The sequence below is a fragment of the Salmo salar genome, chromosome ssa13 (assembly GCF_905237065.1).
Source record: "Salmo salar chromosome ssa13, Ssal_v3.1, whole genome shotgun sequence".
Taxonomy (NCBI): Eukaryota; Metazoa; Chordata; class Actinopteri; order Salmoniformes; family Salmonidae; genus Salmo; species Salmo salar.
In genome coordinates, this window is record NC_059454.1 from 8,649,602 (window position 1) to 8,666,066 (window position 16,465).

A 16,465-nucleotide genomic window follows, 5' to 3' on the forward strand; every position below is an offset into this window, starting at 1 on the left:
AGACCCGTTGGGACGTCCATCTCCGAGAGAGACCCGTTGGGACGTCCATCTCCGAGAGAGACCCGTTGGGACGTCCATCTCCGAGAGAGACCCGTGGGGACGTCCATCTCCGAGAGAGACCCGTTGGGACGTCCATCTCCGAGAGAGACCCGTTGGGACGTCCATCTCCGAGAGAGACCCGTTGGGACGTCCATCTCCGAGAGAGACCCGTTGGGACGTCCATCTCCGAGAGAGACCCGTTGGGACGTCCATCTCCGAGAGAGATCCGTTGGGACGTCCATCTCCGAGAGAGACCCGTTGGGACGTCCATCTCCGAGAGAGACCCGTGGGGACGTCCATCTCCGAGAGAGACCCGTTGGGACGTCCATCTCCGAGAGAGACTAGTGTGCCCTCTGTAGTATCTAGAATCTATGGGGTTTTATATTTCACTCGGTTATGAATTACCACATTCACCGATATCACTAAGTTCTATTCACTGTGGAGCTGGGAACAAATTACAAAGAAAAAATGATCTCTTACATTCTGTTATCACAGATTATATCCTCTACTAGTTAATACTACTAACCTAATTCAAATGAAATAAAAAAATAGCAGACAATTTGATATAAAAACATTTATTTTAAAGTTGGAGAATCCTATGAGTGACCCAATGGCTGGATACAAAATATATCTGAACAGTCAGAAAAATCTATGTAAACAGTTACTGTCCTGCTGAAAGTATTTTCATTTGTAAACTGGGTCTGTCCTAAATGGCATCCTATTGCCTACATAGGACACAGCCTGTGCTTATAAACATTCTTGTGTGACCAAAGTGATCTCCTCTGATAAAACAGACAAGTGTCTGAAAACTTTAAAAAGTTACTATTACAAATGATACTGCAGGTGTAAAAAAAATAAAAAGCCGTGGCATGTCTTATGGTGACGTCAGGCGTTAACACGAGTATGTCTAACAAAACCACAACTCACAGTACATTTAAAATGACCATATACCCACCACAGTAATTACATTTCTATAAATGTATGGATAGAAATCATTAACAGTTCAAAATGCTAAAGGCACTTCATTTAGAACTGTTATTGCCCCCCACAATTAAATCGAAGGGGCTATGGATCTGTTTACAGTTGCCTTGTTTAGAACTTTAATGTAATTTAGAATTTTGTAACGTCATTTAGAACTTTAAAACGCCATTTAGAACTTTAATATCATTTAGAACTTTAACGTCACTTAGAACTTTAATTTAATTTAGAATTTTGTAATATCATTTAGAACTTTAATGTAATTTAGAATTTTGTAACATCATTTCGAACTTTAAAACGCCATTTAGAACTTTAATATCATTTAGAAATTTGTAACGTCATTTAGAACTTTAATATCATTTAGAACTTTAATATCATTTAGAACTTTAATATCATTTAGAACTTTGTAATGTCATTTAGAACTTTAATATCATTTAGAACTTTAATATAATTTAGAACTTTGTAACGTTATTTAGAACTTTAATGCCAGGTGGGCTGGGGTTCTCCTACAATACAGGATCCATGAGTTAGCCAACTAACGAAATAACTAGAGATTTTCCAGCTAAACTTAATGTGTTTTTGGTTGTTGAGTCAATTAGACCCCCCCCCCATGCCCATTTCAAGCTACAGTACTGCTTTGTAGTACTGTATACCCTCAAGAATGCAGAGAGAATGTGAGGATACTGCATCTGGCTGACTAAGCAAGACTATACAACTAGATGGCTCATTGTGTCAGGACTTTTACACAAATAGCCATTACCAAATCATACCCAATAGCCAGTATCATATACATTTACTGTGGGCCGTGGGCTCTACATTTGTGAAGATGAAGATAGTACTGTGAGGGAATGTGGCTTCACTATTACCCACAGTAGAAGCACCCTAAGGTAGTTCTATGATAAACAGAACACTATATATACACACATCACCATCTAGTAACTACAATAGGAGTTGGGACAGGAGGAAACGTTATGGCTTTCCTTTCACCAATAGTAAAGTTCCCAGAACCCAATGCCAGTCACCTTATATAAAGAACACGCAAAAAGAGTTAAAAGAAAAACAGGCACGGGAAGTGCCATAATATAGTTGTAAAATATGAAAACTGGGTCGTATTCATTAGGATACACACGTAATGAAACATTTTAAAAACATTGTCCAAATGAGCGATTCTTATAGCGCAAGTTGAAATAGTACTTCCCCGTTTTGGACCGTTTCTTGCCTAATGAACACATCCCAGATGTACTTTTATTTGTACATTTGATCATTGGATTTTGTTAAAGGGGCTACTCTCTGCAGACTCCATGTTGGTGAATATGAAGTAGAGGAACCCGGCTAAGATCAGGAAGACCAGGAACTGGATCCAGAGAGGGATCAGTCTCCCAGAGCTCGTTGTTTTTTCCTTCTTCACAACTCCACCTCCAGACTTCACCACAGGCGTTGGTTTGGAGTAGGATGATGATGATGATGAAGGCGACAGTGTGTTGTAGACAAGGGGCCTGAAAACAGTCTCAAACATTACTACATTCAGCTATGTGATCAGAACAACATAGTAAAAGCAGGCTTCTTTAATAAGGAGGATAGGTCCGTTTTTATGCAGAGCCTTCTGTAAGTATTCATACACCTTGACTTATTACACATTTTGTTGTGTTACAGCCTGAATTCAAAATTGATTAAATGTATTATTTGTCCTCACCCATCTACACACAATACCCCATAATGACAAAGTTAGATATTTGTTTATTTTTTTTAATTTTTTACACGTTTGCAAATGTATTGAAAACGAAACACAAATCTCATTTTCGTAAGAATTCACACCCGAGTCAATACACGTTAGAAACACCTTTGGCAGAAATTACAGCTGTGAGTCTTTCTGGGTAAGTCTAAGAGCCCTTCACACCTGGATTGTACAACATTTGCATACTTTAAAAAAAATTCTTCAAGCTCTGAAGTTGGTAGTTGATCATTGCTAAACAGCCATTTTCAAGTCTTGCTATAGATTTACAAGTAGATTTAAGTCACAACTGTAACTAGGCCACTCAGGAACATTCAATATCGTCTTGGTAACCAACTCCAGCGTAGATATGGCCTTGTGTTTTAGGTTATTGTTCTGCTGAAAGGTGAATTTGTCTCCCAGTGTCTGATGGAAAGCAGACTGAACCAGGATTTCCTCTAGGATAATGCCTGTGCTTAGCTTTAGCCTGTTTATTTTTATCCTTAAAAAAAAAAACTCCCATGACCTTGCCAATGACAAGCATACCCATAACATGATGCAGTTACCACCATGCTTAAAAATATAAAAGTGTTACTCTGATGTGTTGGATCTGCCCCAAACATAACACTTTGTATTCAGGACATGAAGTACATTTCTTTGTTACCCTTTTTTTTTTAAACAATTTTACTTTAGTGCCTTATTGCAAACACGATGCATGTTTTGGAATATTAGTATTCTGTACAGGCCTTCTTCTTTTCACTCCGTCATTTAGGTTAGATGCCCTTCTTTGCGAGGCATTGGAAAACCTCCCTGGTCTTTGTGGTTGAATCTGTGTTTGAAATGTACTACTCGATTGAGAGGCCTTACAGATAATTGCATGTGTGGGGTAGAGATGAAGTAGTCATTAAAAAAAAAAGAATGTTGAACACTATAATTGCCCACTGAGTCCATGCAATGTTATGTGGCTTGTTAAGCACATTATTAGGCTTGCCATAACAACAGGGTTGAATACTTATTGACTCAAGGCATTTCAGATTTATTTTTTATTAATTTGTAAACATGTCTACAAACAGAATTCCACTTTTACATGATGGAGTATTGTGTGTAGGCCAGAGACAACATTTCCATTGAATCTATTTTAAAATGAAGGCTGTAAAAAGTCAAGGGGTGGGAATAATTCCTGAAGGCACTCGGAAACTATTCAGACCCTTTTACTTTTTCCACATTTTGTTAAGTTACAGCCTTATTCTAAAATGTATGAAATTGTTTTTCCCTCATCAATCAACACACAATACTCCATAATGTTTGCAAATATATTAAAAATAAAACAGAAATATCACATTTACATAAGTATTCAGACCCTTTACTCAGTACTTTGTTGAAGCACCTTTGGCAGCGATTACAGCATCGAGTCTTCTTGGGTATGGCGCTACAAGCTTGGCACACCTGTATTTGGGGAGTTTCTCACATTCTTCTCTGCAGATCCTTTCAAGCTCTGTCAGGTTGGATAGGCAGCGTCACTGCACAGCTACAGTGCCTTGCGAAAGTATTCGGCCCCCTTGAACTTTTCGACCTTTTGCCACATTTCAGGCTTCAAACATAAAGATATAAAACTGTAATTTTTTTGTGAAGAATCAACAAGTGGGACACAATTATGAAGTGGAACGAAATGTATTGGATATTTCAAACTTTTTGCAAAATTATTCAGCCCCTTTACTTTCAGTGCAGCAAACTCTCTCCAGAAGTTCAGTGAGGATCTCTGAATGATCCAATGTTGACCTAAATGACTAATGATGATAAATAGAATCCACCTGTGTGTAATCAAGTCTCCGTATAAATGCACCTGCTCTGTGATAGTCTCAGAGGTCCGTTTAAAGCGCAGAGAGCATCATGAAGAACAAGGAACACACCAGGCAGGTCCAAGATACTGTTGTGGAGAAGTTTAAAGCCGGATTTAGATACAAAAAGATTTCCCAAGCTTTAAACATCCCAAGGAGCACTGTGCAAGCGATAATATTGAAATGGAAGGAGTATCAGACCACTGCAAATCTACGAAGACCCGGCCGTCCCTCTAAACTTTCAGCTCATACAAGGAGAAGACTGATCAGAGATGCAGCCAAGAGGCCCATGATCACTCTGGATGAACTGCAGAGATCTACAGCTGAGGTGGGAGACTCTGTGCATAGGACAACAATCAGTCGTATACTGCACAAATCTGGCCTTTATGGAAGAGTGGCAAGAAGAAAGCCATTTCTTAAAGATATCCATAAAAAGTGTCGTTTAAAGTTTGCCACTAGCCACCTGGGAGACACACCAAACATGTGGAAGAAGGTGCTCTGGTCAGATGAAACCAAAATCGAACTTTTTGGCAACAATGCAAAACGTTATGTTTGGCGTAAAAGCAACACAGCTCATCACCCTGAACACACCATCCCCACTGTCAAACATGGTGGTGGCAGCATCATGGATTGGGCCTGCTTTTCTTCAGCAGGGGCAGGGAAGATGGTTAAAATTGATGGGAAGATGGATGGAGCCAAATACAGGATCATTCTGGAAGAAAACCTGATGGAGTCTGCAAAAGACCTGAGACTGGGACGGAGATTTGTCTTCCAACAAGACAATGATCCAAAACATAAAGCAAAATCTACAATGGAATGGTTCACAAATAAACATATCCAGGTGTTAGAATGGCCAAGTCAAAGTCCAGACCTGAATCCAATCGAGAATCTGTGGAAAGAACTGAAAACTGCTGTTCACAAACACTCTCCATCCAACCTCACTGTGCTCGAGCTGTTTTGCAAGGAGGAATGGGCAAAAATTTCAGTCTCTCGATGTGCAAAACTGATAGAGACATACCCCAAGCGACTTACAGCTGTAATCGCAGCAAAAGGTGGCGCTACAAAGTATTAACTTAAGGGGGCTGAATAATTTTGCACGCCCAATTTTTCAGTTTTTTATTTGTTAAAAAAGTTTGAAATATCCAATAAATTTCGTTCCACTTCATGATTGTGTCCCACTTGTTGTTGATTCTTCACAAAAAATTACAGTTTTATATCTTTATTTTTGAAGCCTGAAATGTGGCAAAAGGTCGAAAAGTTCAAGGGGGCCGAATACTTTCGCAAGGCACTGTATTTTCAGGCTCTGGCTGGGCCACTCAAGGACATTCAGAGACTTGTCCTGAAGCCACTCCTGCATTGTTTTGGCTGTGTGTTTAGGGTGGTTGTCCTGTTGGAAGGTGAACCTTTGCCCCAGTCTGAGGTCCTGAGCGCTCTGGAGCAAGTTTTCATCAAGGATCTCTCTGTACTTTTCTCCGTTCATCTTTCCCTCGATCTTGACAAGTCTCCCATTCCCTGTCGCTGAAAAACATCCCCACAACATGATGCTGCCACCACCATGCTTCACTGTAGGGATGGTGTCAGGTTCCTCCAGACGTGACGCTTGGCATTCAGGCCAAAGAGTTCAATCTTGGTTTCATCAGACCAGAGAATGTTGTTTCTCAAGGTCAGAGTCCTTTAGGTGCCTTTTGGCAAACTCCAAGTGGGCTGTCATGTGCCTTTTACTGAGGAGTGGCTTCCGTCTGGCCACTCTACCATAAAGGCCTGGTTGGTGGAGTACTGCAGAGATGGTTGTCCTTTTGGAAGGTTCTCCCATCTCCACAGAGGAACTCTGGAGCTCGGGTTCTTGGTCACCTCCCTGACCAAGGCCCTTCTCCCCCGATTGCTCAGTTTGGCTGGGCGACCAGCTCTAGGAAGTTTGGTGGTTCCAAACTTCTTCCATTTAAGAATGATGGAGGCCACTGTGTTCTTGGGGACCTTCAATGCTGCGGAAATGTTTTGCTACCCTTCCCCAGATCTGTGCCTCGATACAATCCTGTCTCGGAGCTCTATGGACAATTCCTTCAACCTCATGGCTTGGTTTTTGCTCTGACATGAACTGTCAACTGTGGGACCTTATATAGACAGGTGTGTGCCTTTCCAAATCATGTCCAATCAATTGAATTTACCACAGGTGGACTCCAATCAAGTTGTAGAAACATGTCAAGGATGATCAATGGGAAACAGGATGCACCTGAGCTCAATTTCCAGTCATATAGCACAGGGTCTGAATACTTATGTAAATAAGGTATTTCTTTTAATGAATTTGCAAAAGATTCTAAAAAACCTGTTTACTTTGTCATCATGGGGTATTGTGTGTAGATTTTAGGAAAATTGTTTATTTCATCCATTTTAGAATAAGGCTGTCACGTAACAAAATGTGGGAAAAGGGGTCTGAATACTTTCTGAATGCACTGTACTATAGGTACATTCAAGTGGAACAGTGGACTACCTGGTGTATATGAATGAAGGATACATGTCAGAGAAGCAGAAAACACCTCTCTGAACAATTAGCCTGGTTTCAGATCAGTTTATGCTATATTGCCAGCTCGTATTGGTTGTTTTCGGCACAATAATGACCATAGGACTTGGCAAGACCGCAACAGATCTGGGACCGAAGCTATGAAAACATTTATTATACATAAACAATGTCAAATCTGTTTAAACAAAACTTACTCATCAATGTACTGTCTTCCGCTGCTGTACTCTGGTCTTGATCTCGAATAGAGTTTACTGCAAAGGAGAGAGAGAGAGAGAGAGAGAAAAAGCTTTGATCAATTTTATTGGTCCACTTTAAAATCAACTGACCACACAAACACTGAATAACATCACAACATTTATTAATGCAAAGCTATCTGTAAACATACTCATCCACACGGTCCCTCTCGCTGTACACTGGTCTTGAATAGGGTTTACTGCAAAGGAGAGAGAAAAGCTTTGATTAGTTGTATTGGTCCACTTTAAATCAACTGACCACAAAAACACTGAATAACATCACAACATTTACTAATGCAAAGCTATCTGCAAACGTACTCATCTACCCGGTCCCTCTCGCTGTACTCTGGTCTTGATCTCATGTAGGGTTTACTGCAAAGGAGAGAGAGAGAGAACCTTTGATTAGTTGTATTGGTCCACTTTAAATCAACTGACCACAAAGCTATCTGTAAACATACTCATCCACCCGGTCCCTCTCGCTGTACACTGGTCTTGAATAGGGTTTACTGCAAAGGAGAAGAAGACTTTGATTATTTATTGGTCCACTTAATCAACTGACCACATTCTTAAACATACCATACCGGTCCCTCTCGCTGTACACTGGTCTTGAATAGGGTTTACTGCAAAGGAGAGAGCGAGAAAAGCTTTGATTAGTTGTATTGGTACACTTTAACTTGTTGGGGCTAGGGGGCAGTATTTTCACGGCCGGATAAAAAACGTACCCGATTTAAACCGGTTACTACTCTTGCCCAGAAACGAGAATATGCATATAATTAGTAGATTTGGATAGAAAACACTCAAAAGTTTCTAAAACTGTTTGAATGGTGTCTGTGAGTATAACAGAACTCATATGGCAGGCCAAAACCTGAGAAGATTCCATGCAGGAAGTTCCCTGTCTGACAATTTGTTGTCCTTCTGTTGCATCTCTATCGAAAATACAGGTTTCTGTGCTGTTACGTGACACTTTCTAAGGCTTCCATTGGCTCTCTAAAGCGTTCAGAAAGCGGAATGACGTGTCTCCTGTCTCTGGGCAAAGTACAGCAGCAGAGTTTGTAAGTGGCCTGCCTGGGGAAAGTGAGACTGAGATGCGCGTTCACGAGACTTCTCAATTTTTTTCTTTCAGCCTTTGAATGAATACAACGTTGTCCGGTTCGAATATTATCGCTATTTTACGAGAAAAATAGCATACAAATCGATTTTAAACAGCGTTTGACATGCTTCTAAGTACGCTAATGGAATATTTTGAATTTTTTGGTCACGAAATGCGCTCGCGCGTTACCCTTCGGATAGTGACTTGAACGCACCAACAAAACGGAGGTATTTGGATATAACTATGGATTATTTGGAACCAAAACAACATTTGTTGCTGAAGTAGAAGTCCTGGGAGTGCATTCTGACGAAGAACAGCAAAGGTAATCCAATTTTTCTAATAGTAATTCTGAGTTTAGGTTGTCCCAAACTTGGTGGGTGTCAAAATAGCTAGCCGTGATGGCCGGGCTATATACTCAGAATATTGCAAAATGTGCTTTCGCCGAAAATCTATTTTAAAATCTGACATAGCGTTTGCATAAAGGAGTTCTGTATCTATATTTCTTAAAATAATTGTTATGTATTTTGTCAACGTTTAACATGAGTAATTTAGTAAATTCACCGGAGGTTTTCGGTGGGTATGCTAGTTCTGAACATCACATGCTAATGTAAAAAGCTGGTTTTTGATATAAATATGAACTTGATTGAACAAAACATGCATGTATAACATAATGTCCTAGGAGTGTCATCTGATGAAGATCATCAAAGGTTAGTGCTGCATTTAGCTGTGGTTTTGGTTTTTGTGACATATATGCTTGCTTTGAAAATGGCTGTGTGATTATTTTTGGCAGGGTACTCTCCTGACATAAAGCCTTTTTGAAATCAGACAACGTGGTTAGATTAACAAGAGTCTTATCTTTAAAATGGTGTAAAATAGTCATATGTTTGAGAAATTGAAGTTATAGCATTTTTGAGGTATTTGTATTTCGCGCCACGCGATTCCACTGGCTGTTGAATAGGGTGGGACGCAAACGTCCCACTGTCCCAGAGAGGTTAAATCAACTGACCACACAAACACTGGATAACATCACAACATTTACTAATCCAAAGCTATCTGTAAACATACTCATCCACCCGGTCCCTCTCGCTGTACACTGGTCTTGAATAGGGTTTACTGCAAAGGAGAGAGAAAAGCTTTGATTAGTTGTATTGGTCCACTTTAAATCATCTGACCACACAAACACTGGATAACATCACAACATTTACTAATGCAAAGCTATCTGTAAACATACTCATCCACCCGGTCCCTCTCGCTGTACTCTGGTCTTGATCTCATGTAGGGTTTCCCATCTCCAGAAGGCCCCTCACTGCTAACCTGCAAATATGAGAAACAGAAAAATATTGATGGTCACAAACTGGGTGGTTCAAGCCCTGAATGCTGATTGGCTGAATTTTTTTAAATTTTTGACTGCCCTAATTCTGTCTTAACCAGTTTATAATAGCAATTCAGAGGTTTGTGGTATATTGTCAATATATCACGGCTAAGGGCTGTATCCAGGCACTCGTGCCTAAGAACAACCCTTATCCGTGGTATATAGGCCATATACCACACCCCCCCTCGGGAATTATTGCATAATTAGACATTCTGTTTACAAAAGGACATGTTGTAGAAGCAACTGCAAACAAACGAATCAATACTTACTGGTGTCTGATAGGTAACGTAGGTGACTTCTTCCTCTGAAATTAAGAAAAAAGTAAACCAACATTCCCGAGTTCCACTTTCTTATTTACATTTTTGTTCAACCTTTATTTAACTTGGCAAGCCTAAACCAGCCAAACCCTATCCAGGGCGACGCTGGGCCAATTGTTGCGCCCCGCCTTATGGGACTCGCAATCACGGCCAGTTGTGATACAGCCCGGGACCGAACCAGGGCCTGTAGTGACAACTGCGATGCAGTGCTTTAGACCGCTGCGCCACTCGGGAGCTTAGTTCAGTCTAATGGTAGATGTATGCCTATGCATAAAGTAGCCTTGTGTCATTGTGCATGTCTAACTTACGGTCCTCTCTGTAGAAGGTTCTGTCTGGAGATGGTGTTGTCACGGTGACCTTGGCTTTGGTCATGGCTTCTTTCAGCTTCTTCTCATACAGTGGTCTTGTAGTGTCTTCAATGCAGAAATGTTAGATGTGGCTCAGTAATGCAATTAAAACCATAGTTAACATGACTATTAGAATATCATCTGCACATTTGAGACTGTCTGGTCATAGATATGTAATTTAGTCTATTAGGCAGGCCTACTCAGACTAGGAATTTGTAGCCAACGTTAGCTAAACTAAGCATACCCAGTCTATGTATTGTAACTTTAAAACACAGGCTGGCCTAGCCAACTACACTCCACGATTAACGATGGCTTTCGCGGCAATAAAAAAATAAATATTAAAACTAGTGTAGGAGGACTGGAGCTCTGATGTCACATACAATTAAGTTTTTATTCAAAAAGAAACTACGTATTTCAACTATGTAAATGCGTGTTATTCTTTCATTTTCTGTGAAGTCGGAGCTGCAGTCCGCCCACACTAGTCAACGCTCAACTCGCGTGGCTCAGTTGGTAGAGCATGGTGTTTGTAACGCCAGGGTTGTGGGTTCGATTCCCACGGGGGACCAGTACAAAGAAAAAATTTATGAAATGTATGCATTCACTACTGTAAGTCGCTCTGGATAAGAGCGTCTGCTAAATGACTAAAATGTAAACTCCATAGTAAATCGTTGAGTGTAGTCGGCTAGGGCTGGGTAAGCTTAGCTAACGTGAGCTAATTCTAACAAAGCGTGACTTACCAACGATAGGCCCATGCTTAATTCCATACTCATCCAGCAGGTCCTTGATTTCTTGGTCTGATTTATTGCACAGTGCGGTCATACTGTCGGCGATATATTCGTAGCTACTCTGATTGAAACAGACAATTACTCGTGTTGACTAACAGTTACAGTTTCATTTCCAAAAAATGAACCTTGTGTCCCTACCCACTTCTACACAACATTCCTCTGTTATTTCCGGGTCCTCTTTGAACATTCTACTGAGACAGCGCCCTCCTCTGAATCTCCTACAGTCACATAGTAACGTTACCAGAGAATTTATACAGTAACATTTATATTTGTGTGCAAAATACAAAAGCTTTCTGTATCTGTGATGTCAACAACAACAAAAACGACTGACGCTTAAAGTTGAATGGGATTATAAATATACCCCTTTATTATCCACAAAACAGATAAAGTCATGATACCGATGGTGCCATGATGAAAATAAGTGACAGCAACTACAGTATATAAGGAGATAGCATTTGCCTTACTATTAAGCATTTTTAACTTAACTACTGCTACTTTACATTCTAATTATATTCAGACACATTGACAATACAGTACAGTAGTTAGGCAAGACAATTTTAGCCACATCACCAGTCCAAGTCCAGTTGGTATCTTGTCCACCAAAATGTCAGAAGTCCAATCACTGTCAACAGGGTTATCTTCACCAGTAACTTTAGCACCCTCAGACACTACAGAAACACAGTGTGTCAAAGGAATCAATCAATCAATGAAGCCCTTTTTTATAGCAAGTTGTGGGTTAAAGACTTACCTGGTCTCTCTTGGTGTGGGTCTGAGGCATTTTGTTGAGATCTTGTAGTTCTCCTTGTGGCTCTTGTGTCTCGGGTAAACTCATTCTCTGTCTCTCAGGCTCACTCTCCTCCTGAAATAGTCACAACATCGTCATGTGCTGGTAGCTGAAGGAAAGAGACAAATAGAGAGACAGAGAGAGACAGAGAGAGAGAGAGAGAGAGAGAGAGAGAGAGAGAGACAGAGAGACAGAGAGAGAGAGACAGAGAGACAGAGAGAGAGACAGAGAGAGACAGAGAGAGACAGAGAGACAGAGAGAGAGAGAGAGAGACAGAGAGACAGAGAGAGAGAGAGACAGAGAGACAGAGAGAGAGTGTGTGTTTGGGCTTGTGTGTGTGTGTGTGTGTGCTCACTTCAAGCCTTTCTGTAGAATCCAGGTCCTCGTCTCCATCAGATAAGTTGTCGACCAAATCTACATCGCTGCTGCTGAGAACGTAGTAGACAGGCAGTAACATAGTAAATCACTCATCTATACCACAGTGACAGTGACAGTACATATGACATGTCTTGTTCAAGTAGAAATAGGCATTTTCTGGTTAGCGGGTGACGTAAGTCTTTTTATGGTTGTTATTTCACTTACCTGTCTGTGTATTCAATGACTTGAGGCAGGGGATCCATGCAGAACTGAACTCTATGCTTCCTCACTGAAAAATCCCATTCTGTTCCCGTAGCATTCTCCCCCTCCTCCTCTTCATCATCATTATAAAACTTGTAGAATGCCTTGATTCTCTCTTTCTCTTGTTCCCAACTCCTATTATCCTCTTCATCATCCTCTTCATCTGCAAGTTCTTCACTCTCTGTGATTCCAGACGCGTCATATTGGTAATCTTGAATTAAACCACCACGTTCCACATTATTTTCCCCTGTGTCCCAGCTTATATCAGTGTGAATGTGGCTCTTCAGCCTTCCTGCTAGTTCCAGTTGAACTTTGCAAAGATGTTCCTCTTCTAAAGCCCCTGGCCCAGCCTCACCCCAAAGCCAAGTCTCCCGTTTACCCTCTCTTTGTTCAGCCTCCGATGTCCACAACGCTCCGGGAAAACTTTCCTCAAAGTCAGATGATGACACGTTGCCGGTACCTCTGGAGATAGTTATAGCTGCTCTACCGCGTCTGGCCTCACTGTGAAGGGTAAAAGTGGGGACGTCAGAGATGGTTTCTGAAAGATGCAGGTCGGCAGCAACACTCTGCTTGGAGCCGTCCTCCTCTCCACCTCCCCGCTGAACTTTCAGAGGAGGATCCTCTGATCCCCGGTCTCTCTGAGGAAGACCCTGGTATCTTGGCAGCGCTGGGTGTTCTTCATTATACTTCTGTTGTTCCTCCTCATCCTCACTAGAACCGCCACTGGAACCATTGCTGTCACTCTGAGGTTCAAGATGGTATCCAATACTCTTCCTCATGCTAGTGTCAATATTGGTATTGAACATCGCACAATCTGCTAAATCTTGCTCAACTTCTACGCGTGGAAAGATAGCGGCTGTTACCTCTTCCATGACGTCAACGTTCTCCTCTGTATTCCAGATACCCTCCAAGGGACTAGACAGTTTTCCTCCATCCTTTTTGTATTTACATGGAGAGCAGACAGAGGGGTAATCTGCAAATCTTTCATCCGCCTCTTGGTGGTCGTCCCATAGGAACTCCTTCATTTTCTTCTGAAGCGGGTGTTCCACCAAGGCGTTGACCATAAGAGCTTGCACATTCTGCGTTGCTGCAGGATCTGGACAATCATAAACAACCTCTGGAGCTCCATCTTCATCTTGCTCTTCTTCCTCTTCCATCTCCTGAGGAAATGTCTGCTGGGAGAGTAAGTTCGCTACTTTATTTCCCTCTTTTCTCTGTTTTTTGGTGATAGAGCTAGTCAGGACCTCCAGGTCTGAATCAGATGATTCCTCTTGGTTTTCTTCAGCCGTCTGTCTTTCCTCTTCTTCACATATATCTGCTGTGATCTCCATGGTGACATCTTCAGTGAAACCCACAAAACACCTCACATCACTGTTCTCGTAAGCACCTTGCTCTACGTTTCTGACTTCACGGTTTTCACTCTCTTGTTCAGCAAAAGGTTGTCCTGTGGTTACAATCTTCTCTATGTCCAGTAGAGCACCATCCCAGCTTTCTTCATCGTAGTGAACAACCACAGACCAACCCCCTGGCGAGCCAAGGTTCTTTATTCCTGTGTCCTCCTCTTCTCCTGAACCCATCTCTTCCTCATCAATATGTTGAGTCTCCTCTTCGTCATCATATGTCTCCACTGAGATATGGTCAGATACAGTTTCAGATTCTTCGTCAAAATGGACAGATTCAAAGTCTAACTCTCCTTCAGGGAAAGATGGGAGGGTTGAGTCTGCAACAACAACATCATCACAGACAGAAAAATATCATATGAGATGGAAAATAATAACAAAGACAGAAAAACAAAACCAAAAACTTTCAGGAAGTAATTGCACTAAATGTCAGTGAAGGTGCAGTGTTCTAACTACAACCTGCATAACGCTTACCTGAAAATGCATCCGTTAACGAATCAGCAAAGTTCTGTTCCATCTTCTAGGTAGAATAGGATAGGTACATTCAAACTATATATGTCATAGCATGTTTCTGCATTTAGTTTTTCAGTTCACCAAGAGACAAGCAGGCAAGAGACATGTTATGATTTAACGTTTGACAGCATTTCATTTCCTATTAAGTTTTTCTGATTTCTGACAGGAAGAGAGTGAGTTTAGTTTTACATCTGTTATTGCATCATGTAGCTTCCTGTCATAATGGGGATACAGAAATAGACCAAAACATATCGACAAGTAGTGACAGACAGACAGTACAGAAAGAGAACTACCGGTACAAAATAGCTAAAATTAATATGTTAATTAAAATGACAGAAAATCACAGTCTGTTAAAAGCATTTGCTTTGTCATAAATAAAGTCACACATAAGATGTTTATGTTGATGTACTCACCGTAGATTCAACATGTCAGCCTTGCTGTGGTTTTACTTTCAGATGTAGAACACAAGCCCCAGCCCTACCTCTATCCCTCAGAGATGTAGGCTACCACTTCCACCCTGTCTATCTGTCTCTGTCTGTCTCTGGCAAATTAGGGTGCATCAACTGTCTAGGCCCTACCGCATATAACTTCCTGGTGAATATATAAACAATGTTCTTATCTCCATTCTTGCATAATATGTTATAAGGAATCAATCCAAAATAGACTTCAGTCTGCAGATATCCAATAAATACAATGTATTAGTCTTTGTGCTGACTGAAATAATATATTTTCTCATACGCTATCTCATATGATATTTTTCTGTCTGTGATGTTGTTTTTGCAGACTCATCCCTCCCATCTATCCCTGAAGGAGAGTTAGACTTTGAGTCGTCTATTTTGACGAAGCCAATCCAGACATGTCTCCTGGAACATTACCGGTGCTGAGAGAGGAAGAGGAAGATGTAGGACAGGAAGAGGTAGAGGGAGAGCCTGGTGGAGAATCTGAAACTATATCTGACCATATCTCAGTGGAGAAATAGGATGTGAGAGTGAATGAAGAGGAGACTCAACATATTGATGAGGAAGAGATGGGTTCAGGAGAAGAGGAGAAAATATATCGATGAGAAAGAGATGGGTTCAGGAGAAGAGAAGACAACATATTGATGAGGAAGAGATGGGTTCAGGAGAAGAGAAGACTCAACATATTGATGAGGAAGAGATAAGCACAGTGTGTCTTTCTTAATTCCATTCGTTTGGTTTTAGTTTTGTGTGTATTGTTGCGTATTGTTAGATACTACTGCACTGTTGGAGCGAGGAACACAAGCATTTCACTACACCCGCAATAACATCTGCTAAATATATGTATGTGACCAACATCATTTGATTTGATGGCTTCCCCTTCAGAGTCTCAAACCTCCTGAATCACACACAGGTCACAGCGAGACAGAATCTAGAGAGGGAAATACAGAATCTAGAGAGGGAAATACACAATCTAGAGAGGGAAAAACAATCTAGAGAGGGAAAAACTGAATTTAGAGCGGGGAAATACAGAATCTAGGGAGGGGAAACAGAATCTATAAAGCGTATATTATCATGTGTGTGTATGCATGTGTCTGTGCCTATGTTTGTGTTGCTTCACAGTCCCCTCTGTTACATAAGGTGTATTTTTATCTTTAAAAAAAAAAATCTAATTTGACTGCTAGCACGTGTTACTTGATGTGGAATAGACAGTCACCCCTCCAGGACAGTCACCCCTCCAGAACAGTCGCCCCTCCAAGACAGTCACCCCTCCAGGACAGTCACCCCTCCAGGACAGTCGCCCCTCCAGGACAGTCACCCCTCCAGGACAGTCGCCCCCTCCAGGACAGTCACCCCTCCAGGACAGTCGCCTCCTCCAGAACAGTCACCCCTCCAGGACAGTCGCCCCCTCCAGGACAGTCGCCCCTCCAGGACAGTCGCCCCCTCCAGGACAGTCACCCCTCC

At 41.4% G+C, this 16,465-nt stretch overlaps 2 protein-coding genes and 1 non-coding gene across 10 annotated transcripts; 1 reads left to right on the forward strand and 2 right to left on the reverse strand.

The window, feature by feature from the left end:
- Positions 1-598: 598 nt before the first annotated feature.
- Positions 599-11,421, reverse strand: LOC106566376 (emerin). 4 transcript variants are annotated; one of them, XM_045692873.1, is made up of 10 exons: positions 11,181-11,420; positions 10,405-10,509; positions 10,049-10,083; positions 9,639-9,721; positions 9,473-9,520; positions 7,776-7,823; positions 7,636-7,689; positions 7,470-7,517; positions 7,279-7,335; positions 599-2,513 (listed from the first exon to the last, which is right to left on the reverse strand). In XM_045692873.1, exons 1-10 carry the CDS (start codon positions 11,260-11,262, stop codon positions 2,279-2,281), a joined length of 795 nt encoding a protein of 264 aa, XP_045548829.1. In that variant the 5' UTR covers positions 11,263-11,420; the 3' UTR covers positions 599-2,278. The 4 variants fall into 4 exon arrangements, with proteins under 4 accessions (XP_045548829.1, XP_045548831.1, XP_013989813.2 ...); XM_045692875.1 differs by lacking the exon at positions 7,636-7,689 and having other exon boundaries at positions 11,181-11,421; XM_014134338.2 differs by lacking the exon at positions 9,473-9,520.
- On the forward strand, positions 10,940-11,009 carry trnat-ugu (transfer RNA threonine (anticodon UGU)). The gene has a single exon. It is a non-coding gene; the product is annotated as a tRNA-Thr (tRNA).
- A 140-nt stretch (positions 11,422-11,561) lies between the features above and the next one.
- LOC106566374 (uncharacterized) lies at positions 11,562-16,359 on the reverse strand. Of its 5 annotated transcripts, none has more exons than XM_014134330.2 (6): positions 14,957-16,359; positions 14,505-14,547; positions 12,595-14,323; positions 12,368-12,440; positions 11,977-12,087; positions 11,562-11,896 (listed from the first exon to the last, which is right to left on the reverse strand). In XM_014134330.2, the coding sequence occupies exons 2-6, from the start codon at positions 14,545-14,547 to the stop codon at positions 11,795-11,797; spliced, it is 2,058 nt and encodes a 685-aa protein (XP_013989805.1). In that variant the 5' UTR covers positions 14,957-16,359; the 3' UTR covers positions 11,562-11,794. The 5 variants fall into 5 exon arrangements, with proteins under 5 accessions (XP_013989805.1, XP_013989804.1, XP_013989802.1 ...); XM_014134329.2 differs by having other exon boundaries at positions 14,505-14,550; XM_014134327.2 differs by having other exon boundaries at positions 12,595-14,350; positions 14,957-16,358.
- Between the last annotated feature and the right edge of the window lie 106 nt (positions 16,360-16,465).

Excerpts from the sequence above, each read along its gene's own strand:
- LOC106566376 (XM_045692873.1), bottom strand. The coding sequence starts at position 11,262 with ATGACCGCACTGTGCAATAAATCAGACCAAGAAATCAAGGACCTGCTG. Across the intron at positions 10,510-11,180 it reads TAAGCATGGGCCTATCGTTG|ACACTACAAGACCACTGTAT; the intron begins GTAAGTCACGCT and ends TCTGCATTGAAG. Across the intron at positions 9,722-10,048 it reads ACGTTACCTATCAGACACCA|GTTAGCAGTGAGGGGCCTTC; the intron begins GTAAGTATTGAT and ends TCATATTTGCAG.
- LOC106566374 (XM_014134327.2), bottom strand. The coding sequence starts at position 14,547 with ATGGAACAGAACTTTGCTGATTCGTTAACGGATGCATTTTCAG. Across the intron at positions 14,351-14,504 it reads GTTAACGGATGCATTTTCAG|ACTCAACCCTCCCATCTTTC; the intron begins GTAAGCGTTATG and ends TTGTTGTTGCAG. Across the intron at positions 12,441-12,594 it reads GTCATTGAATACACAGACAG|CAGCAGCGATGTAGATTTGG; the intron begins GTAAGTGAAATA and ends CTACGTTCTCAG.